This window comes from Takifugu rubripes, chromosome 1, assembly GCF_901000725.2.
Source record: "Takifugu rubripes chromosome 1, fTakRub1.2, whole genome shotgun sequence".
Taxonomy (NCBI): domain Eukaryota; kingdom Metazoa; phylum Chordata; class Actinopteri; order Tetraodontiformes; family Tetraodontidae; genus Takifugu; species Takifugu rubripes.
Genome location: NC_042285.1, coordinates 28,005,645 through 28,032,134, shown reverse-complemented (window position 1 = coordinate 28,032,134; position 26,490 = coordinate 28,005,645). Strand labels below are relative to the sequence as shown.

Genomic DNA, 26,490 nt, shown 5'->3' with positions numbered 1-26,490 from the left:
CCCCTGCCCATCACCACCGCATCTGCTGCAGCCCCACATGAGGGACAGTAACAGTAACATCAGTGATTATATAATACATGGTTATAGATTCTGTTAGTTATTTAACAAAACCCCCAAACCCATTGTGCTGATCATAAAAGCCAACTGGAGCACAGTACTCACGTGTGTCTCGGTGCGGTATTTTTTGGTTTCTTTGTGCCCTCTAGTGGGCGATAAAGGTAATACAATCCTCAGGTAACATGAAATGACCATCATACAGTTTTGTTAACAGCTAATATATATATATTTTAATTTATTAACATGAAAGTCAAATTTAAAAGTTGTTAGATACATATCCTAAACTTAGATACATGTCTTAGACAAATGTCCTTAATTAAAAGGCACATCACACATTCGTACCCAACCTATAAAATCAATGATCAAATCAACACATTTAACGACACATTTATACACAATCTGTACAAGTCTGGGAGGAAACGAGGGACCGCCTGAGCAGCTGCAGGTCATTTCAACACAACATGGTAGCTGTCGGTACTTTCATCTGTGGTGACATAAAAATTTAGAGAAAGATCAGAGGTCTAGAGGACACAGAGGTTAGTTCAAAGGTCAAAGGTGATGATTGTACCCCTTATTGAACTCAGGATGAAGCTGGTTTCCTCCCTGAAGCTCTGCACCACCTAAAACAGGTGAAGGTTTCTGTTGTTGCTCAATTTATTTGATTTTATTGGTTATTTCAGCCCTTTAGACGAACGCCAGACGTCAAGGGTGCGACTCAGGAGGTGACAGGCGAGTAGTCGTACCTCATCAGAGACTAATATGTGGATCCCGTTGGGGTGTTGTTGGTAAATGTGCGTAATTTGCTGTGGAGAGATGCTGTAGAGTACAGCGATCTTCTCAGACAGGTCCGACAGGGTCAACTCATCAAGGTATAGAGCCTGGTAGACTGCAGAGAAGGATGAGAAGCTCCTGAGGACTGAGGACCATCACTGGAACCAGAACATCCCCTCTGCAGATCTCTTCCTAATGAGTTATTTCTATCATGCACGTACCGTCTCCACCCACAGGCTTGATGGGAGATGGAATTCTGTCCTGCTGCTGACACACATAGATGGTCAGACGTGGCTGAATATACCTGAAATATATGAGCAGCAACTGCTAGAACAGCGATGTCTCCACAGAAACTGTAGGAAGGACGGCCTTTCTCAGCTCCCACACGGTCTCACCTTCCTTTCATGCTGTTGAAGAGGCGAATACCATCTGCTGGACCACAGATCTGGATCAGATCTTCCCTGCTCATCCTCAGGAGGTCACCACCTACAAGAAGACCAGCAGAAAATCTGCTCCCCACTGCAGAAGGTTGTTTTTTGTCCCTTAATGAAATATTCTTCATCTACATGATTCATATTTTAGGATTATTCCCCCCTCTTCATCTGACTGATTCCAGTCCTAACATGAACATCTCAACCCTGGATGCACCGTCTCTGTGGTTACCTGAGAAGCTGGAGAAGAGCCGCGAGAAAGGTGAGAACCTGTGACGGTGCAGCCACTGCTGAGTGTCCTGCGGTGAGGACGATGGCACAAGGTGCTACATGTCAAAAAGAAGAAGAGCCCTTGAAATGAGTAAAGCAGCACAGACGCCACTGTCCCCAAATAATGGCCTAAAAAGAATAAGAGAGCAACGTTAACCATTTTCATGCTGCACTGTTCTCCGTTACTTACATCAGAGCAGCTGGGCACCGGCAGTTCTTGCTGGGTTGGTGAACAGTTGCTATAGAAACGTGCACATGAGGAAGAAGAACAGATATGGAAGAGTAGATGAGTGCTTTTGTTGGCATTACTCAGAAAAACAGGTTTCTTCCTACAATGATTTCATTTGAGTAACTACCTTTGGAGCCTTCTGTATTATAATTTAGCTCAACTTATTCCAGCAGTTGACTTATGTTACATAACGTAAATACATGCAGTAAAACCTACAATATATTTAAATACATTATCATATATGGTCCAGTTACTGTAATTTAGAACATTTTATAAAATGGTATTTTTCCGGGGTTAATCCGACATTTATTTTGTTAACTTGTCTTTGGTCAGAGTGTTCAGCCTCCGCGTCACTAGGTGGCGCTGTGACCATCACAGTTTCCATCAAGCTTTGATCTGTGTTGGCTCACCCGTCCGGGAAGCCACAGGAAGTTGGTGAGTTGTGGTAAACTGGTGACGGATTGTTGCTACTGCTGCTGCTGCTTCCACCGTTGAGGATCATCATGCCTGGCGCATCAGGCCAAGGAGAACACTTGGAAGCAAAAAGGAAAAGTTCTAAATGCAGCTGTTTGGGAAAGTTTGTGAAATGATTCACAAATGATTCTTCTGTTGTATTATCTAATATCCCCCCCCCCCCCCCCCCCCCCCCCAGTCAGGGTTCTATTATGATGATAGTCCTCATAATTTGGGATCTTTTTCGCCCACAAAACGCGCGGCGAAACATGAGGCGATTGAGCTTCATGGTCTTCTGACATGGACACTTGGGACCAGTCGGGTGAGGACGTTACTAAATGTGGGCGGTGCCAGCTGCTGGGGTCACCCCCAGGGTCGCCCCTCACAACAAATGTCCGTCTGCTATTCTGCAGCTTCGGCAGCTTTCACTGGAGCCCCAAGTGGCACCGACACAAGGTCAGGGGGGACAGATCTAGACCAGGCTCTGGATCTAGCCCAGGCTCTGGATCTAGACCAGGCTCTGGATGTAGACCAGGCTCTGGATCTAGACCAGGCTCTGGATCTAGCCCAGGCTCTGGATCTAGACCAGGCTCTGGATGTAGACCAGGCTCTGGATCTAGACCAGGCTCTGGATGTAGACCAGGCTCTGGATCTAGACCAGGCTCTGGATGTAGACCAGGCTCTGGATCTAGATCAGGCTCTGGATTATAGACACGAATCATCTAGAAGTGTTGCTGTTTGTAGATGACTGATGAAACCAGATTGGACCGGAGCAGAGGGCGCTGAGCCGCCTCATATCCCGGTACTGAGGGTTCAATCATTGACAGAGAGCCACCCGAAGAGGACAAACTTTGAAACAAAGTGGTGGAAAACGATTAAAGCAACACATTAACCTGGATGGGGCCTGTGGGGGCAACAATGTGGGGGAACCACAAAAATACAACCCAGGCTGGAGAGTCTCATAATCATTATATGAGATTAGATAATACAACAGAAGAATTTACTACAGTGGGGGCAATAAATCACGGCGGGGCGGCTGGGCTGGGGGCAAACAAAGGCTGCTGGTGTCACTTATGTAACCGGAAGATGTGGCCTCACCTCCTTCAGCACTGTGGTGTCATGGGAAAGCTGATACTTCTCTCTGTCTTGGGGGGACTTTTTATCGGTCTTTTCTCTGTCCGTCTTCAGTTTGCGGTCGGCTCCTTTAGGCTTCCAAAAACAGAGCAGGCGTCATTGAAGGCACCACGAGTGTGACACAACAGGAAGCTGATGAGGAGTTTACCTTGAAGACTTTAACCTGGCAACTGGAAGAATGGACGTGCTCCATGTATTCCCCACTGTCATTGGTGGTGAACGTGTCCACCTGGATGCGGAACGGCACACCTTTCTCCCCGCCGTGCTTCCTGGGCGTGAACTCGGTACTGATGCAGTTCACCTGTGGCACAGGTGGGAAACACCCAGTGTGTTGTGGGCGTTTGGGCTTCGACCAGCTGAGGGACGGGAGTCTCGCTGTCTCACCTGGATGAACGCGGAAGCATTTTTGACGGGATCCCAGAGAAACTCCACGGTGTTGAGGTGCAGAGGGTGTGAGCAGGGCTCCAGAATTCCCACTGATAACGGAATATCTGCAAACATTCACCATCACATCAAGAAAAACACCCCATCTTGAAATCAGTCCGAAAAGAAACAGGAAGCGAGTGAGGAATGAGGCTGGTGTGACGATGTTTGTGGGTCGTGGTTCAAAGGCGTGGACGCCATTAGAGTCAGAAGAATCACTACAAATAAAGTGATTAAGCGCTTGGCCACTGTGGGTTTTTCATCTGGTTGGACGGGACCTGGCTGAGGAGAAGTACTGACTTTAAACTTTAAAGCCGTCCAGCCCATCGCTCTGGTTTGCCTTCATTCACAAGAACTAAGCTAACAGCTAAGCTAAGACTGGTTCATCGTATGAAACAGGTCAGGTGTGATCTGTCTGTGTCTGTGGGGACTTCCTTCTGAGCTGACACTTCAGTTTTGGTTCTATATGAGTGAGCTCGGACACGTCCGCTGACCTATATCCAGGATTCGGTCTCCGGGCCGGTTCCACTTCCACCCCTCGAGCTGCTGCTGCTCCATGTACTGCAGGCGGCGCTCATGAAACACCACTCGCACGATGCTCTGCGAACAAACAGGATGCGTCGGTTCAGCCGAAGCAGCAGGAATCGAGGTGTTGGCACTGACCTCCAGTGGCTGGAGAGGGGAAGTGCAACAGAGATGCAAAACATTGAAACACATTTGAAATGCTAAGAGTGCGGCGGATTGATAAGTGCTCGCTAACGGCCTTGAGTGCTCGTCCCCCATGTCCATGCTGAAGCGGGGAAGCAGATGGGAGGGAGGCTTCCTGGTGCCTGAGAGGGCGTCATGTGTTTGTGCAGACGCCACCTGGCTCATTCTTGTGTTTCCCACGTGCTCCCGCCAGCGTGAATGTTTGCAGCCGTGGCAGCCTGACGACGGAGATGCTTCCAGCGGACGCACTCACACGTGCATGAAACCAAGTGGCTCCTCGTCAATATGAAGCCGGCGTGTCAACAAAGCGCCACGAGTCTGAGTTTCAGTGGGTGACCGTTGAGGATTATTTTATGCTAAAGAATCAGAAAGTCTGACGACTGTATTCCCAAAGTCACAGTTTCATCCTGTTGCCAGTGGGCTCGTCTACAGGGTGGACCCGAGCCTCGCGGCCCAGTACTGGACCTCAGGCCAGTAAACGCAGCCAAACGTACAGTCAACCAGATTAGGAGAAACATGAGAAGTTACCTTTACGTATTTCCTGCTCGTATCGGCGTATTCTGCTCTCTTTCTGTTGAGCATACGGATTTCATAGGACTGACCTTCAAGAAGGAAAAGAATCCATGAGAAATGAAGACAGCTGCTGATGCAGGTTCTGTTCTGTTGCTCATCTCACCAGCAGATCGGAGTGATCATCTGGTACCGGCTCAGTTTAACTGTCTGCTTTGTGCTAAACCCTCCATCCAGGAGGACAGAGGCTCACCTTGGTTCAGATAAGTGAGGCTCTCTTCCTGCTGTTTGACAGCCGGCGACGTGGCGGCACACAGGATGTACTGGAACGGGCCCGACGGAGCGGCGCTCTCAGCCATGAGCCTCGCCTCCTCATTCTTTAGGAACGGAGCCAAAGCTTCTCTGGAGAAACAAACGCAAACACACAACAAGACTTGGGATAAGATAAAAAGAAGACAATGGCAACGGAACAAAGGTGGAACACACACACACTCACACACACACTTATGTACAGTAGTGTGCATGTAGTGGTCAAATGTGTTTCTACTGTAAAAATACTTGAACTGATCTAAATTTTAGAGCCGTCGGTGGATGAAAAGGTGAGCAGGACAGCAGCCGTCATCAGCATCACTTGTATAAAATAGAGATTTTGTTGCTAGCACAACATAATCAATAAGTGGGTTTTGGTATTTGTGTTGAATATTGTACATAGACTTTAATCCTATTCATGATTTAAGTGTGTAATTAAACCTTTATTACTGTAGCATTAATTACAACACTGAGCAACTTTAGAGAAGTTTGCATGTTGAATATTTGCCAGGTGAAATCTTAAAAAAAGAGACGTGAAAGGTGCGCGTACGTGTCATTCCTGCCTGCACTGACCCTGAAGTGTGTATTACCTAATGTAACTGGCAGAGTGCTGCTGGTGGTAGGACTCGGGCTGGGAATGGCAGAACAGCATATTCTCCCACAGCGGCGTCTTGGTAAATCCCAGGCGAGCGGCGTGACGTGCAGAGTCGGGCAGAGGAGGCGACTTGGCTCCTGCGGCAGCTTTGAGAGGTTTGCGGCCGAAGCTCCGAGCCCACCTCTTAAAAATGTCCTGCTGATGTCATCAGGATAAACTCCCATGAGCATGCTTGTGATGAACTTTGAGAGGTGGAGCAGGTGAGCCCTCCCTCTGCACTGGGCATGCTGGGAGAAGGCGTTCGGCAGCAGCTTCAGCTCACCGTTTGTTGACACTGAAGCTCGACTTTAGTCTCAATCGGCACGGTGAAGGAACGGCGACGGTGGAAATCAAGCTGTGTCGGACGCAGCTTTCTGTCAGGAAATTAGCAATCAGATGCTTCGTTCGAACATAAAGAGCATAAATAAATGTCGACTTAAAATAAGACTTTGTCAATAAAGTCAAAATTCTGAGATTGAGTTCGATTTTCGCCTCAGTGCTGATGGTCAAACAACCAGTTTGGTGGCGACGAGCGTTCGACGGATCTTCAGCATTAATGTTTCAATGCAAACTCTTAAATGAAAGCTGAGTTTTGGGTGAACTGCACCTTTAACACAAACCTCAGCAGCTGCTGGCGCGCTGCAGATTATCCTTTAGGTGAAGGAGAGATTAGCAGCAGGTCATGTGACGTTCTGCCAAGGTTAATGTTTACAGGTCTCAGCACTTGGAAATGGATGAAGATCATTGAGGAGTCAAATCAAAGAGGGTTTAAACCGGGCCAAACACCAGATCATCACCCGGGTCAGTTCCATTCTGCTTTATTTCTAGAGCAAACATTTTCTGTACAAGGTTGCAAATCTATCACAGGTGAAACACTAAAACAGAAGGATGTATAAATACAGGCAGGAATATTTGATGGTCAACAGAGGAAACAAAGTTGTGGAAGATACAACATGCATAGTGGAGAGTGTGTGATGTCCCGGCGGACGCTGGCGGGCGAGCGGCGCTTCCTCCCAGCGTGCAGATGTGCCGAGACAGACGGGTGCGACAGACAGTGAGACAGACAGGTGGAAAGCAGACAGGAGCGTACAGCAGACCTGAAATCATCTACAGTACATATTCAGGGTTTTTTTTAGCATTCGTTTAATCGCGATGTTACATTTGTTGTGAAATGTTTGTCTTCTTATCTGCTTTTTTGCTACCGTCCAATTAAAGGGCCTCTTGGTGGCTGCCTACAGCTCCACTGGGAGCCCAACTGAGTTAAAGGGATAATTCACCCGAAAATGAACATTCCTCATCCCTCCGCCTCTGCAGCAAGGCGCTTCATCCTCCTCGGTCTGATGCTGAAACCCCTCCGACCTTCTGGAACGTTCCCATATTCACGTGAAGCCACTGAGTGAGGAGGCAGCGGAGCGTGATGCTGCCAGCAGGCCGGCAGGAGACAATTACACCCAAACCTGGTGTAGAAGCAAAAGCCCAAAGTTGTGTCTGGCAGGCACCTGGAGACGCGGCGGCGGCGGCATTAAGGCTTGCTTTCTTTAACCCCTCACCAATATGGCGGTGAGGAGATCAAAATAGGCCAAAAGGAGCTGGGATCAATAACTACGTGTCCACGAAGGTTCCCGTTCATCCAGGTCACGCTCATCAAAGCGGAGCGGAGCTGTTCCTCCTCTCATCTGGGGGGAGCTGAGACCACCGGTGCTCCCACTGTAGGAAAGGACTGAACGACTCCCACTGCACAGGCTGCGTCATTATTAGCTGCCTTTAATTATTAAGGGTCTTAATTAGACTAAGGCCCTCAGGGGAGTCGCATGGGTCACATGACACCAGAGTCAGGGGAGAAGTACCATCTTTAAGCAGGGGGGCAAGACCCCGCCCATTCACACCTGGGTGTAAACATCACAACCATGTGGTTTCCTCAGACCTTGGTGTTGCCAACAACCCTTAACGGCGGCTAATAATAAACCAGCAACAGCCGCTCGTTGGTCCAGCAGCAACAAAACAGCCTCAACTCCCTCCAGACTAGTCAGAACATCCTCCAGTTTCCTTCAACATTCCAGCTGAATGTTAGTGAGCAACTACTGTCATGTAAATGCACAAGAAAACGTTCAAATGCAGAAGGTAAATAATAATAATAATAATATCTGTATATATCATTCAGAAGGGGGGGTTCTCTTTGACACCAAGATAAACTGCTCGTTTGGAGGTACCCACCCACAGAAGATGATTACAGTAACATTGTTGACTTAAAAAAATCAGAATACTGACTTTTGGTTAGTGACACTCCAACAGTCGCCAACTTCCAAACCAAAGTTAGAGCCATCTGATGATGTCACAAGTGCACTTTCACAGCCAATAAAACCATCTGAAAGCAGACCCGGGGTTGATGCGAGCTATTTGTGCTGCCGTGCACGTTAAACTGCTCACTGTTGTGACTTGTTTTTCCTGCTCGGGCTGTACAGAGTATGTACAAAAGAGTCAAAGCAGACCAACACTGTTTGTGTCGTTACAGTTTAAGAACACTGGGGGCGCCGTTTTGCAGTCACGTTTTGACAGTTACCGTTTGGACTGTCCTGTTCTTTCCCAGTCCAGTGAATAAGGCCTGTAAAGTCTTCTAACATCTCCTGGTGGGACTTAATCCAACCTCTCAGCTCTGTGGAAAGTTCCAAACTGGCAAAAACACTGAAAGTTTCCATCGGCTCAGTTTCTTCTGCCTGCTGATTGACTTGAAGACAAGTTTATCTGTACACTTCAGAAAATCCAGCGGTGCCTAGAAAACTGCAGAAGATGCTAAGGATTGTCAGTGCCCCCCCCCTCCCCCGAGCCTCCACCTTACTGTGATGGAGGCCTTTGAGTATCCTAATGATTCCAGGGGCTCAGGTGTCCCGGGGCCTGTGCCCGTGGTGGGGCCACCCAAGTCAAACAGGTCCATGACAGAAGCGCCATGATGAAAAAGACCTTTGGTCTATTTTTCCCCTCACCTCGTCACGGGTCACCACGTCTGGGCACAGACCCGAGGAGAAATGTGGGTCAAGGCGGGCGGGTGCGATGTAAGGTGGGTGTTTCCAAAGGCAGCGAGGGCCTAGATGGTTGGACAAGCACGGCTTGGGTTCTCGACCCAGTTTACTGGAAAGGAGCTGGACTCTCCAGCATCAGTGGAACATCAACACTGGGCATGGTGGAGGGGCGTGCTGCTGACCTCCACTCAGAAAGCCCACTGACCTGCCCTGCTGGGGCGTCTGTCTCTGGGTTAGGCTGAGGTCATCAGTTCCTGGTGGTTCTGGATGTTATAGCGCTGTCTTGGTTGGAACATAGCAGGGGGACCTGCGACAGTGCCCCTGGTTTGGCAGTGGTGGTCCCAGCCTTTAGGAAGGGGGGCGGAAACCTGTGTTCCAACTACAGTGGGATCTCATTCCAGTATCTTGGGATCTTGTCCACAAGTGAGGGAACAATGGAGCGGGAGGTCTGAGAGGTTGATGGGTACAGCGTTAGAGCTGATGCAGACGACGTACCGGTCTACTGTGGTGAAGGAGGAGCTAAGCCGAAAAAACCTTCCTCCACAGGATGTCTGGGTTCTATTTTAGGGCTTGAGTATTTGGGACGCTGCTCTGCTGCGTCAATAGGAGCAAGGTGAGGTTAGTTAAGATAGTTAAGGTTCAGATAGTTAAGATGCCACCTGCTGAGGTTTTCCAGCCACTTCCCCCCAGAGGAGACCAATGACACACTGGGAGAACTACATCTCCCAGCATGCCTAGGAGTGCCTCTGGATTCCCCAGGAAGTGGCCGGGGAGTCTGAGCCTCTCTTCTTAGGCTGCTGCCCCCTGCTCTGACTCTAGTTAAGGGCTAGAAGGATGAATGGATGGATGGATGAATGAATGAATTGTGTTGCTTAAGAGTTACAAAGTTCAATAAATTAAGAGGATAGAGCCAATACTGAAGCTCTAATTAAATTTAAAGATTAAAGTTATTAAATTAACTAATAACTTTATGATAAATAAAACAATTCAAACTGCTCACACACGTAATATCGACCCTTCCGTCACGTTCTTCCCTTCCGCATTTTTGTTCTCAACATTTGGTTTGATGCTGCCCTCAACCATCTGGGCCCCTTCACTGCACATCTGCAGCAGATGACCCACACTAAGCGGCTTGTAGCGACATCAAAGCAGAACAAAAACGGGCTTCGTGTGATGAAAGGCGGTGCGGAAGAACAGAAAAGTGCATTTCCCTCCAAAAAGAGCTCTCTCCACCAGTCCAAACCCAACTCAGAGTTACATTCATGAGTTTCTATAGTGACGGGAGGGGGAGGAGCTTAACATAAACGGTATCTCCAGAGGAAGAGCTCGGAGATGCTCCAAGTCAAGACGCAATCTTCGACCGCCATCCATCCACGTGTTAGCTGAGGCCGTTAGCTGAGGCCGTTAGCTGAGGCCGTTAGCTCTGTGTGGACACGTCCGAAGAGCTGCTGCTGTTGCTGTTGGTGGTCTGAGCTCGTTTGATGTACAGATTCAGCAGCTTCATCTGAAGACAAACACAAGAAGGGAAAGAGCTCGATGATGAAGCAAGAGGAGCATCACACATTTTTGTTTTCAAATGAAGATGAATGGATAAAACTCCATGACACATTAAATTTGTAGCAATGAAAAAGGAGGGTGAAAAGGGAAGGTCTCGCCATTGAGGGGGAAATTACCCTCAACACTTGCATAACCCCCAAACATGTGTAATAAAAAAGGACAAAAACCGGGTGCTTTAATCACTGCCTGACCAGCTTGAACCAGTTCTAGAAATTAAAACATTGGAAGACGATAAGACTTTACATCTGTTGCCACTGTGTGTGTGTGTGTGTGTGTGTGTGTGTGTGTACCTTGCTGCCCGTGAGCTGTGTCAGGTGGGGCTTCAGGTCCTCGCCAATCACCGAGTACATAGCCACCAGACAGAACACGCTGGCCTTGCGAACGCTGCTCTCTGTGTTGTCATAGCCCTGTGGAAACGTTAGGCAGCATCAGGCTCCGTGCACATGCCGGCGTGCATGCGCGCACACACACACAAGGGGTCAGTTGGAACGTGGGAGGAGCCGCTGGGGCAGCAGAGTGTATGTAAACATTTCCAGGGACAAATAAGGCAAATCATTTCCACTGTCCAAATATGCACATTGTCCAAATAAGCCTAACCTGACGCAGGTTTTTGCTGCTGCAGTATTTATTCCTCAGCCTGGAATTCAATCCAAAAAGTGGAAGAATTGGGAGTTTTTAAAGGAAAAGATTTATTTAAACCTCACATGCTTGAGTATTTGAAGCCTCAAATGTGAGGATATCCTCTGAATATCGTTGAAAACCTTTCATCGGGGTTCAGAGAATCCTGTGATGCAGAAATCAGCTGATTCCAACCAAGTGAAAGGTTTTCTGTGGGCATTTTCACGGAGTCTCAAAGACGTCTCTGTCTCAATGTGCAGCTGCCAAAGGCAGCCTGCAACTTCTGACCAAGACGGTATTAAAGGTTTGTGTGACTGAAATCAGAAGCAGGAAAAAAACGTGTGTGTGTAAAACAGAGCTGTGCCAGCTCATCGGACCTGCAGGAGTCCAGGCATGATGTCAGGCAGCAGCTGCACCAGGGGCTCCTTGGGGATGCGTTCAATGACTTTGGTTTGCATCTTAATGGCAGCCAGGTTGATGGGGTAGTCGGCTGTCTGCACGATGGGGCACAGCACCTTGATGCACTGCTCCGAGTGGATGGAACCAGCCAGCGTGGATGCAGCCTCCTCGGCCGCACGTACGACCTGAGAGCAGAGCAAAGGATGTAGGAACCCAGAGACCCCCCAGGCTGCTTGATGATATTTGGGCAACAAGCATTTCATTTCACAGAAACCAAAAACTCTCACACCTCCTTATGAGAATCTTTATGAGCCTCCAGCGTCTTCATGATGGTCAACTCCGCATAGTTTTTAAATCGGGCTGGCTGGTTCTTTAAAATCTCTTTCAACACCCGCAGGGCCAGCGCACGGATGGTGTGCTGGGCAGGACATAAAAGTAAGATCAGAACTCTAATCCCAGCCCCCAATACTGGCCAACGTGAGCGGAGAGGACCTACATCTTTGTCTCCCAGTGTCTCCAGCAGGAGCAGGAGGAAGGTTTTAAAGTGCTCGTCCCACACGGCCAGGTTGTCCTCTCGAGTGATCTTCAGCAGCTCCACCAGGGCGCCCTTACGCTCCTCGGAGCGCTCGTTGTGGTTGGATAGCTCCTTTAGCAGGTCAGCTACCATGTTGGAGCGGTCCTGACCAACTGAGAGAAAATAGCCCCCATCAGTTCACTGTCACAAACTTGGCATTTGACATTTACATGACTGTAAGAAAAGAAAGAATTCTGAAAAGGGTGAGGGCCATTCCCAAGGAGGTTCTGCATTTTTTAAATTCTGATTAGTCTCTCACAATCTTTTAGCTTCAGAATTTGGAATCTACTTAAAAAGCAGAAACGCCAATTTTTGGAGACTAACATCGTTCTGACCACAAGAGTCCCAAAGAAACGTAGTCTCTGAAATTTGACGTTGAAAAATAAATGAAACATTTTCATTCCATCACCGAGGTTCCCTTTATGATGAGGGAACCACAAGCACGTGAGAACAAAGAGGGGAAAATCCAACATTCATGAACAAAATGATGGAGTGTGGAACTGAAAAACGACACAAACATGAAAAACGAGCGAAGCGAAGGAGACGTCGGTTAATCAGTCGGTTCAGTTAGTGGGATCAGACGGGGGAGGCATCTTTACCGGGGGCAAACACCTTGGGCAGCACCAACTTGTTTTCACCACTTTCCTGACGTCGGCCTGGAGAGGAGGATGAGGGTGGGGGTTTAAGGAAGAATGGAGGTGAGAGACAGAGGGGGGGTGCAGAGTAAATGATGTTATGACTGAAACAGCAGCTGCACACTCACAAGGCTGTGGTCAACATACTGTCTATCTTTGTTCCATGTCGTGAGCAAACAGCAGAAACAAATACTGCTCTCTGTGTGAGACCTCAAAGCTGGACACCACTCATTAATATTCATGTCTCCATAACCACAGAGTGGCGGTCAGAAGAGTCTGAAGGCTGGGATGATATTAACGCCTGACAAATGAATCTGATGGTCGCTGAGTGCTGGAAAATGGTGACAAACATCAAAGTTTCCCAGGAACTCACAGTCACGAAACTGCTCCACGTCATCATCAAAGACGGCCTCCTTCAGCGCGCTCTTGTCATATGTGCAGATGGTTTCTCCAAAGCCGTACGGTGTGAACTCGCGGGTGCGCGGCCCAGAGAATGAGCGCGGCGATGGCGTGTTGAGCAGTGAGGTCTTGTTATCCAAGGCGGTCCTCCCCCCTTCAACCACATCTAGACCCAGGCGTGCGTCGGAGCCTGGGGAGGAGGCCACGCCTTCGCGACCTGCCTGGAATGAAGACATCGTTGTAAAATACATAACTTACACACGTTTAAGTCTGCTGACGTGCCCCGAGATGCTAACTGAGATGTCCCAGTCAGCCACGGAACACTTCAGTGGGCTCAAGTTGTTTAATCCAAAACTCTGAAATCATCATCCAAACCTGAAATGGGAACTGTGGAGGCAAAAACAACTAATATACATTCACCAATCATCATTCTTCCCTAGAACACTGTTGTTGACGTGAGCAAAAGGAGTTCTGAAGGAAGAGGCTGAAGAATGTTGGCCCTTAGGCTCATAGAGGACAGATGTTTGGCTCTAGCACAGCTCTAGAGAGAGGAAGACTGTTCCACGGAGGCGCAGAACAGCGCCATCTGCTGGTCGCTGGCATCGCTAGAGAAGCTTTATTGGAATAAACCAACTATCACAACACATTTGATCTCTAGCACACATAAATTCACAACAGCCAAGGTCTCTGTGGAACAATCACAAGATCAGAAAACAGTTTCTGTTCTGGACTGATGAAAATGACTCACTGCATCGTCCCTTTTGCCCTCTGGTCTGAGCGGCTCGTTCAGGTCCTCCTGACTCCGGTAGCTGAAGCTCTGAATGGCCTCGGTGACGCCGCGCAGGGAGCTGTAGATCTCCTCCGAGTTCATGTTCTCAGTGTCGTACTCCATCATGCTGCACAGAAAAAGAAACAGCCATTTAAGATGTGCGTATACATTAATTAGCTAAATTACCTTTACAAAACTTTCTGTACGCCGCCCTAACACATCGTAATTGTGTACGGGTTGCAAAAACAGAGGTCATTAGGATAACGTGTAGGAATTCATAAGAAATGCTTAGACAAATGTGGATGAGAACACTGTTACTATGTTAACGTGCACTACCGCACAAATTCTTGCGACACTGCGATTGTGACCTGGTTGTAGCACCGGTTATTAAAAAGTTACAGTTGAATTCCTACCCTGGTTTATTGGTAACTAACGTGCAACAGAGGAGGCAGAACTGCACATGAATCACATTAATTATTTGGAGAAGTTATAAGAGAATAAGAAAGAACTGAGGGAGGGTCTGGCTGAATGAATGGAATTCCGTCCTGTTTCAGTCTGCCTCTTTACCTGGGTGAATATGCTCTGCGCAGGACCCTTAGGGAAGGGGCAGCAGGGGTGGTGTGGGGTGGTGGAGGAGGAGGAGGGGCGGGGGGTTGCTTTGATAGGCCGTCGACACCCCAACCCCACAGCCGACTGCAGCCACACAGCAGGGAAAGAGGAGCGGGGGGGGGCAAGGAAAAAAGGATGGAAATCAGCAAGTGTAGAGCAGAAGAAGAGAAGCAGGAAGAAAGAGAAGGAAAAAGACAAACCCATCTGACTGAAAGTGTTCGTCCAGGTACGAGCTGTGTTAAGAAGCTGTACACCGCAGAAGTAACCACGTAAGATGTTAGTTCTGTGGTGTGTGTACACTGGGATAAAATAGGTCTAATCAATCCCAACCAAACACTGGCTGCACTGATCCTAATCAACAGTGACTAAAAATACTTCAGCATCAAAGAGCCGTCTTATCGTGGTTTACAGCACCGCTGTGGTCACAGGCAGTAAATACTGCAGCTGATTAACACGTGTTTTGCAAGATGTGTTTAAACTGGCCCCTAACCCTACACACAAGTTACGCAATGCTGCAGTAGCGACGCCCGTCTCTCTGAGGCAGAAACACACAGGTGTCATAACCTGTTCCTTCAGCATAACCTCGGAAACTTTGTGTTGTTGAGAGTCCCCGATGACTCTTACCTGCTCCTGTAGTATTAGGAGCCTACTTCTGTGCAAACACCAAGCAGAGGAAGCAGGTAAACGTTAACACACGTGCACGTCCTCTCATCCTCAGGAGCGAGCGAGTCATCATGTGTGAGCAACCAATCAAATCACTCAACAGGCGGTTAAAAGACAGTTGGACAGGACCCGATGTGTGACTGGGGAAACATCTACCTCGGGGAGAGTCCTCCATGGGAACAGTTTGTTGGAGATGTGAGAGGACTGGTCCTGCTGCTGGTGTGGCGCTGGGGCGTCCGGCCAATCGTGTTGCTTGGAGATCCCTGAAAGACATGATGCTTTACAAAAACAGCAAAAAAAAACTCTCGGGCATTTGACAAGCTGCAGAATCATGGATGAGTACGGTATTGGAGTCGTTACTACAGAGCAGGAGACATGCAATGGCCCCATTCTGTCTCTCCTGACTCACCACACTGCTGCTGGTGTTGCTGGAGTTCTTCAGGTGACTGTGGAGCAGCTTTGTGGCTCCATCCTGGAAGGTTTTGGGGTAAAGCTCCCAGCAGCATGGTGAATTCCGGAGTGTTGAGCTCAAACAAAGAAATGAGCACCACCTGAGCCGCCTGCAGGTAGAAAGCACACAGACCCAGCCGGTCAATACTTTAGTTACAAAGATCTAATGGTGTAGATGCTCCTGCACAACCACGGAGGACCAGCATGTGGCAACGATTAATGATAAAGGAAAAACACGTTACACAAAACTGCAGAAAGAGACGGTTTGAAGGCCAGTTTCTTTTTAAGCAGCATTCAGTGCAAAACCATTCAACACATTGTTGCTGCAGCGCGTCGGCATGCAGGTGAGTGAGAATCAAACTTGGAGGACGTTATATTCCTGCTTCTCCAGCAGCTCCGGACGCTTGCCTGATGAACTGAACCAAGCAGTTATTGATCCGTCCCTTTTGTCTTTATTTGACAGCCCCTGTGCACTTTTATTCCTATTTATTTGCTAATGTGTTAACAAAACTGTAATAAATCTGAAGAGTCCATGACAAAGAGTGCGCACAAAGACTAAAGCATTAACAGCATGCAGGAGGGTGTTAGTGTGAGTCAGAAGATCATGTTAATCAAAAAATACAGTTCCAGGCTAATTCAGGGCAAGGAGACACTTCCTGTTTACTGTTTTTCGAGCTCAAATCCATTTCAGTCGTTTTCAATCTGCAAGGCACGGACCGACGGTTAGCTTGTGACAGCAGACCAGTTAAAGCACAAATGCTGGTGAGAAAGAGCTTTCACGGCCTGGAGATGGTTGGTTAGGCAGAAGTGGGGCGTGCCAAAAGAATCGTGTTGGAACAGGCGGTACCTGCTTACACCTTTCCTCCTGGGTGCCCTCAGCAGACAGTAACGCTGCAGTGCTGGACCTGCCAGCTAGCTCCTCACTCACCCAGTTCTGAAGGGTCTGGGGCAAAGGGGCAAAGGGGCAAAGGGGCAAGGCAGAGCGGGTGACATGGACGGCAAACGGAACCAATTGTTAATACCAAAATGAGCCTTTTTTTCAGGAAAAAGGGGGTACCAGGGCTAAAAGCAAAATCGTATGAGTAATTTATGCTGATTTGAATTAAAGTCGGTTCGACCCAGCAGTGGAAAAACAGAGGAGGCCCCAGAGGGAGAAGATAGACGAGGACGGTACCGAGGCTCTGACCAAGGCTTGAACTGAAGCCACTCACACACAGACTGCCAGAGAAATCCAAAAACAGGTGATGATGGTGCCAGGAGCTGCCAGTAATATTTCCTGTCAAATATACATCACTAAGCAGCTTTGAGAAAAGAAAAAACAATCTTTGATTAAAGTACGACCACTTGCTTTGCCTGAAATTTTAATTGTTTAATCATGCATCTGCTGAACCATGATCACGATCGCACGCTGTTTTTCTAGTTCACACTTTGACCTTGCTCCCGAGGATCTGTCCACCGATATGTGAGGAATGCTGGAATTTTCTGCATGTTTACAGTATTTTATCAGCCTCATGTCCCGTCAGGGGAAGATTTCCACGATGGCTCACCTTCCTAACGTCAGAACTTTTGGGTTCGGTGGTCCACGTGATGATCCGAGACACAGCCAGACGCGTTTCGCTGGAGTTTACGAAGTCCGTGGGGTCCATCTGCCGAGCCAGAGATTCGATGTACTTCAAGATGGTGACCTTGACCTGCAGAGACGATGGTCAGAGTTCGTGATGATTTGGACCAACGGTGCCGATAAGTTGTGAGAAACAGCCGTTACCTTCAGATTTGGTGTCTGAGTCTGATCAACAATAAACCTCATCAGAATGTTGAACTGTTGGTCGAATGGGAACGACTCCCTGTCAAATCAGAAAGAATTTCAATTTTAACAATTAAGTGAAGCTGTCTCCATCGGATCCTCAAAAATATAAGTTAATTTGTAAATAAAACGAATTCTTTAGTGATCTTCATCAGATTCTCTGAGTCAAAACAACTCGAGAAAATGGACACGATGTTCTAGTCTTATCTGTCGGATTCCTTCCTCAGACCTTGTGACATCCAGGGCCTTCTGGACTTTAGTCTGAACGGAGCCCAGCAGATCGGCGCCCATTTTTTTCAGCAGCTGAGTGAGCAGGACAAAGAGCCAGTCCTGCAGGTCCTCCCTGTGCACCGTGATGAAGTCCACCAGCGTCTCCAGGAACATGCTGAACACCTGAAAGGTGGAGCTCAAACGTCAACACGCCTGGATGAAAGCGACAGCTGAGCAACAGAGGCTGAAAACACACACTTACTCTCTGTTGTGGCGCCCGCAGCAGGCAGAACATGGAAGGAGACACTCCGTTAGGGCAAAGTCAGGCTGTGTGGGAGCTCATGCAGTGTTTGTGCAGTCGTTACCTTGCTGTGAGGGTCTGCAAACATCCTCGTGAAGATTTCACAAAGTCTTTTCAGCTCTACTCGACTGTGGTGAAGAGAAGACGGTAAAGCTGTTGAGCAACGTTAACCGACTTCATAACATACTCAACGGTTTTCCGACCAGTGAAGGGACCAGCACAGAACCTCTGGCCGCCTCCAGATTTGTGTGCAGCTTGGAGACACGAGTCCCACCTCAGAATTCTTTGGCTCTTGAGGAGGCTCTGCAGGCCCAGCAGACCCTCCTTCCTCTCAGACCAGTTGGAGCTGGCGCAGTGGTTGAGGATCTCTGCCACGTCCTCCGTCTGGCGCAGGTAGTGCGGGATGCTGCCGTTCCTTGAGCTGTAGGAGCATTCCGAGCAGGCGCTAGAAGCGTCGCTGTTGGCGTCGTCATCGGAGTACATGCCCGGCGACTCGAACCGCCGCCTCAGCGGCTTCCTCTGCGAAAGAAGCCGAGCCCATGAGAGAACTGCGCGTGGTTATGGACGCTAATCTCAGTCTGTGAGAAAATAACAGCAGCCATGAGGTCGGGGCCCTGAGCACATCGAGTAGCCATGCAGCAAGTTTAGCCTCCTCTCGTGTTACAGGAAGACAAATCTTTTTAAAGTAACACAAAACTCATGTGAGCAGAGCCACGAGGAATGCAAAGCAACAGACCGCACTTCAAACAGCCAAGCATTATTCCAACTCTTGGGGGAAGTAAATGCAGGAAATAACATCTCAAGAAGAACAAACCTAAAAACAACACTCTAGATGCATGTACCTCAGATGCAACTGACACAAGCATTCAATGCTGAAATAAATGAATAAATAGGGGGGCATCAGCCAGAATGGTGTGTGCATGTTGATGATGTGGGAATAGGAGCCGTGTGTACCTTATTCCTGGAGTCTCCTAATAGCTGAAATGGGGGAAGACAGTCAAGAGGGAAAAGATGAGAAAGAGAGCTGACAGAAAGATGGAAAACAACTCATCTGAGCCTTCAATAAAATAATATGAACTCCAGTAAATGAGTAACGATGAGCCGACTGAGATGTAAATAACAAGAGGAATAAATAGAATCAAAAATAGATTTCTGATGTTTACTGCTAGATGGAATCATAACAGGATTTTCCTTATTATTACCTAGAATTAGCATCACAGTAGTTGAGAAGAACTCACTAGTTGCAATGGTCACTTGTGAAATCTAGACAGGTTAAAAGGTTCCACTGGTGCCTGTCAACAATCCTTGATATCATCACTTTGGGATGTGAACGCCAGGATGCATATTGGGCCTCACATTGGGCTCCTGGAAACCTACCAGAGCATCAGCGACGGCTGCCTCGACCTCGGTGCCGGTGTTCAGGATCCTCATGGCGTTAACGGAAGCTGAGATTCTTGCTTGATGAATCAGGCCGTATCGGTCTGTTTGGGAAGTGGGATCACATTAATCAGACAGATTCCACGTTGGTCGTGTTCATATAAGAGGGTGATTAATGGAGGTCAGGTTCATCGAGGTTCTGGCCTTTCCTAAAGTAAAAGCTTGTTTTAAAGTCTTGGACGACAAATTTCCTTCTCAATTTTGACAGAGGGGATAGTCTTTGGTCCTGGTTTCCTCCATATATGGATCAGACCATGTCATCATTAGTTTGGATGATCATTTTGCTCCATAGTGTTGCTCCCTCTGCCCTACAGACAATACTGTACGTGTGTGTGTGTGTGTGTGTGTGTAAAGGTGCATGTACATACGCTGGGACTGGGAGCCCACTTTGGCTTGGCTGCGCCCCCTGCTGTCCATCTCCCTGCTGCCTGAACTCTGTCTCCTGGAGTCAAGATGGCCTGGACGACAAAGGAAAGAATAAGGAGAAGATTTAAGTCGGTGCGTTGACGCCCAACCCTGAGCAGGAGAAGGATCGTCTGTGACGACAGACTGATAGAAAACCTGGACGAAGGGGGGCGACAGACACCCTGAAAACACTGGAGAGGAGAAACACATTAACTGAATAATTTGCCTCTCAAATTACTGCGTTGTAGTAATGCTATAACACTGTAATGTGATAACCCCCCACAAATGAGAGGAAATAGGAAGAAATGGACAGATACAGCCTTAATGGAAGGAAAAACCAGGGTTATGTCGACCCTGAGCTCGGGTAAACCGACATAAGAGAGGAGGAATCTGAATGTTGACTATGACGGGAGAGCGCGAGAGCTGGTGGACGCGATGCAAGGACCCATCCTTTGCATCATGAAGTCCAAGCTGTTGCTGCCTTCCCTCCATCACCTTCACCGAGCCTCGGCCTGCCACCAGCTCAGTGCCTCTTGGATGTGGAACCTCTCAGTTCCGTTACAGCATCAGCTGTAGGAGCTGCAGTGGCCTTCTCCTATCAAAGAGCCTCCTCACAGCTGGGACTCCTGCCCAGCCTGCTCCTGTAATGGAGGAGCTGGCTGGCTGATGGGGCTGCATTTTCCTACTGCTGCCCTTGTTCACTCAAGTGCCTCGTCAAATGGAAACTTTTAAAACTTGGGGCACGAGCTGCCACCAATTCCTTTAGTTTCTGCTTGGTTGAGCGGACACACCAGGCTGCCATTCAAAACAAAGCTCCATAAGTTCCATCACTCAGTGGCTGATCGTTATATTTAAAGAAACATGACTCACACCATACAAAATGAATTGAAATGATGTGCAGCCAAAACCTTCTGGAGACACCAACAACAGGAGGGAGGCTTTATGAGCACGTCCTGTGGTCAGGACGCCGGCTGGAAGAGTTAGCCCCGTTAGCCGTTAGCTGAGGGATACTCACCCAGGGAAGTGAAGCCCCGAGTGGGGCTGGTGTCGCGGCTGCTCTCGCGACTGCAGTCCTGACTCATGCTGGGGCGGGGAATGCGGCTCCGGGCTAGCATGCGGCAAAGAAGAGCAGCAGGGTGAAGAGTTTAACCACACAGACTGACGCTCAGGCTAGGTGGGGAGGTCAGTGTGCGTTTGTGGGGGGAATGTGTGGTCACACATGATGAAGAAGTGGGGTGAGAGGATGAGGAAACACAGCTCCACAAACGTTTGACAAAAATATTCCCAAGAAAGGATATAGTTTTACACAAACCCACCAGTAATGATAATAAGTTATTCAACTCTCCATAAAGGTGCCGCTTGTCAAGTCTTGTCAGGTTTTTTTTTGTTTTGTTTTTTTAAATCTTGAAGGGTAACAAATGAAAGTAGAGAAAAGGCTGGCACTGATGTGCACGCACGCACACACGCACACAAACATACACACACACAAACACACACACACACACACACACACACACACACACACACACACACACACACACACAATGCATGATATGCCCTTCCATTGGCGCTCTGTATCTGTATGACTGAAACAGAGTTGCAGTAGGATTGAAACTCTCGGGAGTGATTTCAGACCCTGGAGTCAACAAGTAAACATAAACAGCTCGCTCCACATGCTCAACAACTCAAGAAGAAAATAAACAACAGCGACGAAAAAAAAGCCAGTCTAGTGAAAGAAAAGGTTCACTATGAAGCCCAAGCTGTTTCCTGTGGAACTGGAGGATTCCGTGCACACACTCCAAAAACACTATGAAATATGGCCAAACGATGGAGGCTGAGGCAGCACGTAAACACTGGAGAAAGCATCATGGCTGCGGTCACATGACAGAAAAACAACCAATGTTGCATGCTGGTACAACTGCACTGCTGTCGCTGCAGCAGGGGACCTCTGGGGGGGGCTAAGAGGGACTCTGGGCATGCAAGTCACCTGACTGGCTGTGGGGGTCAGCTGCAGAGAGAGCGCTGGTTGAACGGGAGTGACGCCGGGAGGCTGTGGGGACAGGAGAGGGGGGGTAGCAACCAGAGCAGGTGGGAAGAAGAGGGGGTTAGTGAGGGTTACTGCACGTTAACACCAACCTCACAGCTGAGAGGAGCTGTCACGTGCACAAACTGTGAGATACTCAGGGCAAAGGGTGCTTTTCATTTCATCCCTACAGTTGTTTGACTGCGATTGTAAATTTTGGCTATAAAAATAAAACCCAGTGCGTCTGGAGCGGGTCAGTAGGGGCCGATTCAAGAGAAATGTGTCTACTTGTCTATGCTGACACCCAAACGTATGAGTAGACGCTCAGCTTGATTTGGCTGTAAACGATTGTTAAGGTGCCACCAACAGAACGACTGTTGTAAAATCCTTCTTGTTCTGGTTGCCACGTTAAATTTTCACGACATTAATGTACTCAGACACTTTAATGGACAACCCCATGTAGTGCAGTTGTTGGGTCCTATGTGTTGTTTATACATTAAGGTGTGACCAAGAATGTGATGTTTTTATCACATATGAATATTGTACACTGTCTGTAGCCACAGTTATTTAGCTTCTGTTATGACTGCAGCTTCTCTCTAAGCTCCTGTCTTATTTAACTGTATTGCTTAATGCGCTGGTGTTTACCTGCTAACCACACACACATTAGATGTTTGTGTGTGATTAGTTAAGCTACGTTCTTGTTGACTTCATGTTGGAATGTGTAACTGATTGTAGCAGCCATTAGCATGACTGTTGTTAGTATTAAAGACAGAAGATTGTTAGTTACACTCAAAATTAGATTTTACTCTCTTTAGGAACCATCTTCACACCTCCTCCTCCTTATTCTATTTCTAGCCCCACTGTATCCTGCACTGTGGTTTTCTGTAAATCTGGGATTTTTTAGGATTGAGTATCATTCATGCATACAGTTCAACAACTACATTTGAACATAAAGACCACTGTAGAACACCTATAAGATCAGGATTGTGTGTAAAAGAGGAGGCAGCCATCATCTAGACACAATTGAACATGATCACAAGATGAATGAAGGAGTATTCAATCATGAGCTGCTGGAACACACTTAAATTCACAATATTATGACCATCTCATGTCAACTGCAGAGCAAGTCAATTCATAAAGACTGACAGGAAAGAAAAAAAAAGGATAACCCCCATTACCCACGATGCCCTGCACGATGATGCGTTCTGTGCTAACAGTTGTCTTATTGTTTTAAAAATAAATGTTGTCTATAAACTGCTGAAATGAAACAGCAGTATTTTAGCAGGAGCAACGAGCAAATGTTCACTTCTGTTAAAGGAACAATTCCAAAACTACGACTTACACCATTAAAACACAACAAAAAATGACGTGCATGCAAGCAGAAGAGCCGGCAGAGCCACAAAAACACGAGAGACGCCAACAACAGGACGTGGACGAGCATGTGCTGTCGGCCTGGAAGAGTTAGCCCTGTTAGCAGTTAGCTGAGTGGTACTCACCCAGGGGGGCGAAGCCCCGAGCAGGGCTGGTGTCACGGCTGCTCTCGCGACTGGTGTTGCGACTGCAGCCCTGACTCATGCTGGGACGGGGAATGCGGCTCCGGGCTAGCGTGCGGCAGGGAAGAGCAGCAGGGAGAAGAGTTTTACCACACAGACTGGCTGTCAGGACAACAAGTCAGGTGGGGAGGTTAGTGTGCTTTCATGAGAGGGAATGTGTGGTCACAAAAGATGCACAAGTGGCGGTGATGCAGAGCTCCAAACATCACCGACAGTGTTGAAGCAAATCCACCAAATACGACGGTAAATAACACGACCCCTGAGAAAGACGATGCCTAAAAAGGAGGACATTCTTGGGAGCATGTGACAGAGCGTCAATGTCAGCCCCAAAACAGGAATAAGGAGACAAAGAGATTAAAACAAAGGAAGAAGCTTTGATACGGTCAGTTAGATGGTTAAATAACATTCCATTAGTTAAGCTGTAGTTGATAGACAGCTGTTTGCATGTGAAAGGAGGTCAGAACCTGGCAGGACGCTGTCCAGCAGCTTGGGTCTTACCCTGGCCCGCTCGGCTGGGGCTGGCCTCGCGGCTGCAGCCCTGACTGCGAGGGATGCGGCTGCGTTTGTCTGCTGCCGTGCTGGAGGATGACGCCGCTGCTCGGGGCACGCGGCCATAGCTGCTTTGGCCGAACAGCTTGCCCGGAGAGCTGGAGCGACTGCCAGCTGAAACCAGACAATAAGGACATGCACCGAGGTCAAAACACCAGAACGCAGCAGATCCAGTGATAACGCTGGTAAATAAGAATAGTTTTGGATGCTAAAAGGTTGATGTCACAGAAATACAAGTTAAATCACCCAATTAATGGAACATTACTAAATAATAATTAAATAAACCACAAAACTGTCAGTAATGGGCCCATATTCATGCTTTTTTATTTACATCTAAAGATTGTTAAGTGTCCCATCGGACCCTGTGAAATGTCTTTCTAACCAGTACTGCAGATTATGGGAACATTTCACAGTTTCTTTTAAATTATAAAAGAAATAACAGATCTTGAGAGAGAAGTGAGGAGCGCGAGGTTGCAACGCCAACACGCAGTGGGGGGCTTGTCTATGGAACCACTGACCGAGAAAACAAGAAAACAAACAGCTCCTCCACCAGTGAAAAGACAGAAATCAAAAAAGCTGGCACCAACACGTCTGACACCAAGCTGCTTCTGGGACTGTGAGGAGGGAAAGTCACCAAACCAAAAGCAGCACTGTGGCAGATAAAACATGCTGCCGCCGTGTAGTGGAAACAGAATAAAAGGCAAAAAGAACCATCGTGCAAAGCTCAGGGTGCTACTGAAGACGTAGCCTCCAGTGTTGGGACTGGATGAGGCTGAGGCCTTACCACTGATGGGATTGGCTGATCTGGATCCTGGGAGAGGGAAGCAATAGGCAGGACAGGGTGGAGATCAAGAACGGTCAGAATGACACAGACAGGGTTACGCTTCTCCTCGGTCTGTTGTCCAACATGCAACCTGAATGACTGAACGTGTCGTCTAAACAATGTATGGGCTGCGACACTTATGAACAGCATGCATGTGGCATAAATATGCAACATTTTAGGAGTTTCTTTTAAAAGGTATGATGTGTGTAAAGTACTTAGTATGGTCTCTGTGATCATACTAAAGTCTGAGGCTGACGGTGTCGCCAGATGTCAAGTCTGTGTACATACGCTGGGACTGGGAGACCACTTTGGCTCGACTACGCCCCCTGCTGTCCATCACTGGAGTGCTGGGGCCCCCTGTGCTGCCCGAACTTTGTCTCCTGGTACGAACGCGACCTGGAAGCAGAGAACCAGCTTTAATACATAAACCAAACCCCAGGGTGTTTTCCCCATTGTGGACAGGAGCAGCAGTCTGAGGACAGACTGATGAAGACCTGGATGAAGGTGGGCGACAGACACCCTGAAAACACAAAGTAGGGAAACACGGCAACAGAGAATTCGACTTGTGATCAAAAAGAAGGAGTTTACCCTGCAAGCATCAACCGGAAAAGTCACACTGTAACATCCACAACTCACTGGGAACACGTAGATACAGACAAAACCCATGATTGGATCTCCTTAAAAACCTAATTTAAATAAAGTTGTAAACGGTAACGCTTGGTATGTCATAACATGTACACACGTCAGACTTGGGTTCATCGGTGACAGTGCTGCCTGTCTGGCTTTGTTCTTCATAACTTGGCCCGCATGTTTGATTAAAATGAACGTTCGAATATCTAAACTATACAGGCTGAATACGGGTCACGTGTTCCCTCCAACACCTCCAGCAGCAGGCGTCAGAGAGTTCACATTTATGAGCAGCTGGGTTCAAAATCCACCAAACTGAGGGCATAAAGTTTTGTAGCTGGTGGAAAGATAAGAAAAATCAGCTTATGTGAACAGAGGAACTAACATCAAACTAGAGTCTAATCTGCATCCTTCAGGATATCCAGATTTACTGGAGCGCTGACTGTTTTATTTGGCTTTGAACTTATCTATGTTGCTGAGAATCACACATTTGAGCCCATGTTCGTGTGCTCTTAACTTTAGATCGTTTGTGTGCAACAGTCAAACTGGAGCGCTTGTTTATCGGCAGCCAGATCTTTCGATCTTTATAACAGATGATGGAAACGGTTTTTGGGGTTACAGTCAGGAGGAGATCCATGCAGACAGTCCATGCAGAGCTCTACATGAGAAACAACCACTGGGCAAAAAGAGAGGATAACAGACAAAAACTACAGGAAGGATGATGCATGTGGGGCCTTGGACTTCATACACACAAGTCTTACCATTGATTTTACCAGGGCTGCCATCTTTAGGGATTTAACAAAGGTGGAGCAGCAGCGAGTGGGACGAGAGGCATAGAGGAAGACGTTAGTAGCAATTAAAGCAGGAGCAGGAGTGCGTGAACAGTCATGGGGGGCTACTTATCGCTGTTTAAAACCATTAACTAGAAAAGGGATGTTGGTGAAAATGTCAGTTTTATTCACGCTCGAGAGCCTCTTAGTCTCCATCGTCTCAATTTGTCACAAATGTCAAATTTGCACGGTTCCTCTTGGCAGAACGCTCTAACGACAACCGCCGCAGTCATTCATTCGCACGTTCACGCCCGTCAAAGCCGGCAAATACCCGAGAAAATGTTTGAATATTTCATTAGGATCGGCTTC

At 47.9% G+C, this 26,490-nt stretch overlaps 2 protein-coding genes across 7 annotated transcripts in view; both read right to left on the bottom strand.

The window, feature by feature from the left end:
* Positions 1-264: 264 nt before the first annotated feature.
* On the bottom strand, positions 265-6,182 carry tfcp2l1 (transcription factor CP2-like 1). Of its 6 annotated transcripts, none has more exons than XR_003888778.1 (15): positions 5,886-6,182; positions 5,240-5,388; positions 5,005-5,078; positions 4,263-4,440; positions 3,730-3,836; positions 3,494-3,646; positions 3,310-3,420; positions 2,169-2,290; positions 1,720-1,768; positions 1,492-1,585; positions 1,224-1,347; positions 1,050-1,092; positions 801-943; positions 626-677; positions 265-541 (listed from the first exon to the last, which is right to left on the bottom strand). XR_003888778.1 is itself a non-coding variant. In XM_029837591.1 (15 exons), the coding sequence occupies exons 1-15, from the start codon at positions 5,945-5,947 to the stop codon at positions 504-506; spliced, it is 1,539 nt and encodes a 512-aa protein (XP_029693451.1). In that variant the 5' UTR covers positions 5,948-6,179; the 3' UTR covers positions 265-503. The 6 variants fall into 6 exon arrangements, 4 of the variants coding, with proteins under 4 accessions (XP_029693451.1, XP_029693499.1, XP_011610966.1 ...); XR_003888785.1 differs by having other exon boundaries at positions 1,224-1,314; positions 5,886-6,179; XM_029837591.1 differs by having other exon boundaries at positions 1,050-1,132; positions 5,886-6,179.
* A 549-nt stretch (positions 6,183-6,731) lies between these two features.
* Positions 6,732-26,490, bottom strand: part of clasp1a (cytoplasmic linker associated protein 1a) — a 36,573-nt gene continuing 16,814 nt past the window's right edge. The window contains 27 exon segments of the mRNA XM_029836724.1: positions 6,732-10,450; positions 10,794-10,910; positions 11,499-11,705; positions 11,810-11,938; positions 12,017-12,207; positions 12,694-12,750; positions 13,103-13,349; positions 13,877-14,024; positions 14,465-14,590; positions 15,326-15,432; positions 15,579-15,656; positions 15,658-15,729; positions 17,167-17,310; positions 17,385-17,463; positions 17,653-17,816; positions 17,896-17,898; positions 17,999-18,062; positions 18,209-18,453; positions 19,312-19,415; positions 19,740-19,829; positions 20,792-20,884; positions 21,764-21,826; positions 23,296-23,454; positions 23,851-24,015; positions 24,686-24,712; positions 25,013-25,120; positions 26,113-26,136. Of these exon segments, the coding sequence (XP_029692584.1) occupies positions 10,364-10,450; positions 10,794-10,910; positions 11,499-11,705; positions 11,810-11,938; positions 12,017-12,207; positions 12,694-12,750; positions 13,103-13,349; positions 13,877-14,024; positions 14,465-14,590; positions 15,326-15,432; positions 15,579-15,656; positions 15,658-15,729; positions 17,167-17,310; positions 17,385-17,463; positions 17,653-17,816; positions 17,896-17,898; positions 17,999-18,062; positions 18,209-18,453; positions 19,312-19,415; positions 19,740-19,829; positions 20,792-20,884; positions 21,764-21,826; positions 23,296-23,454; positions 23,851-24,015; positions 24,686-24,712; positions 25,013-25,120; positions 26,113-26,136 (3,098 nt within the window). The 3' untranslated portion in view covers positions 6,732-10,363.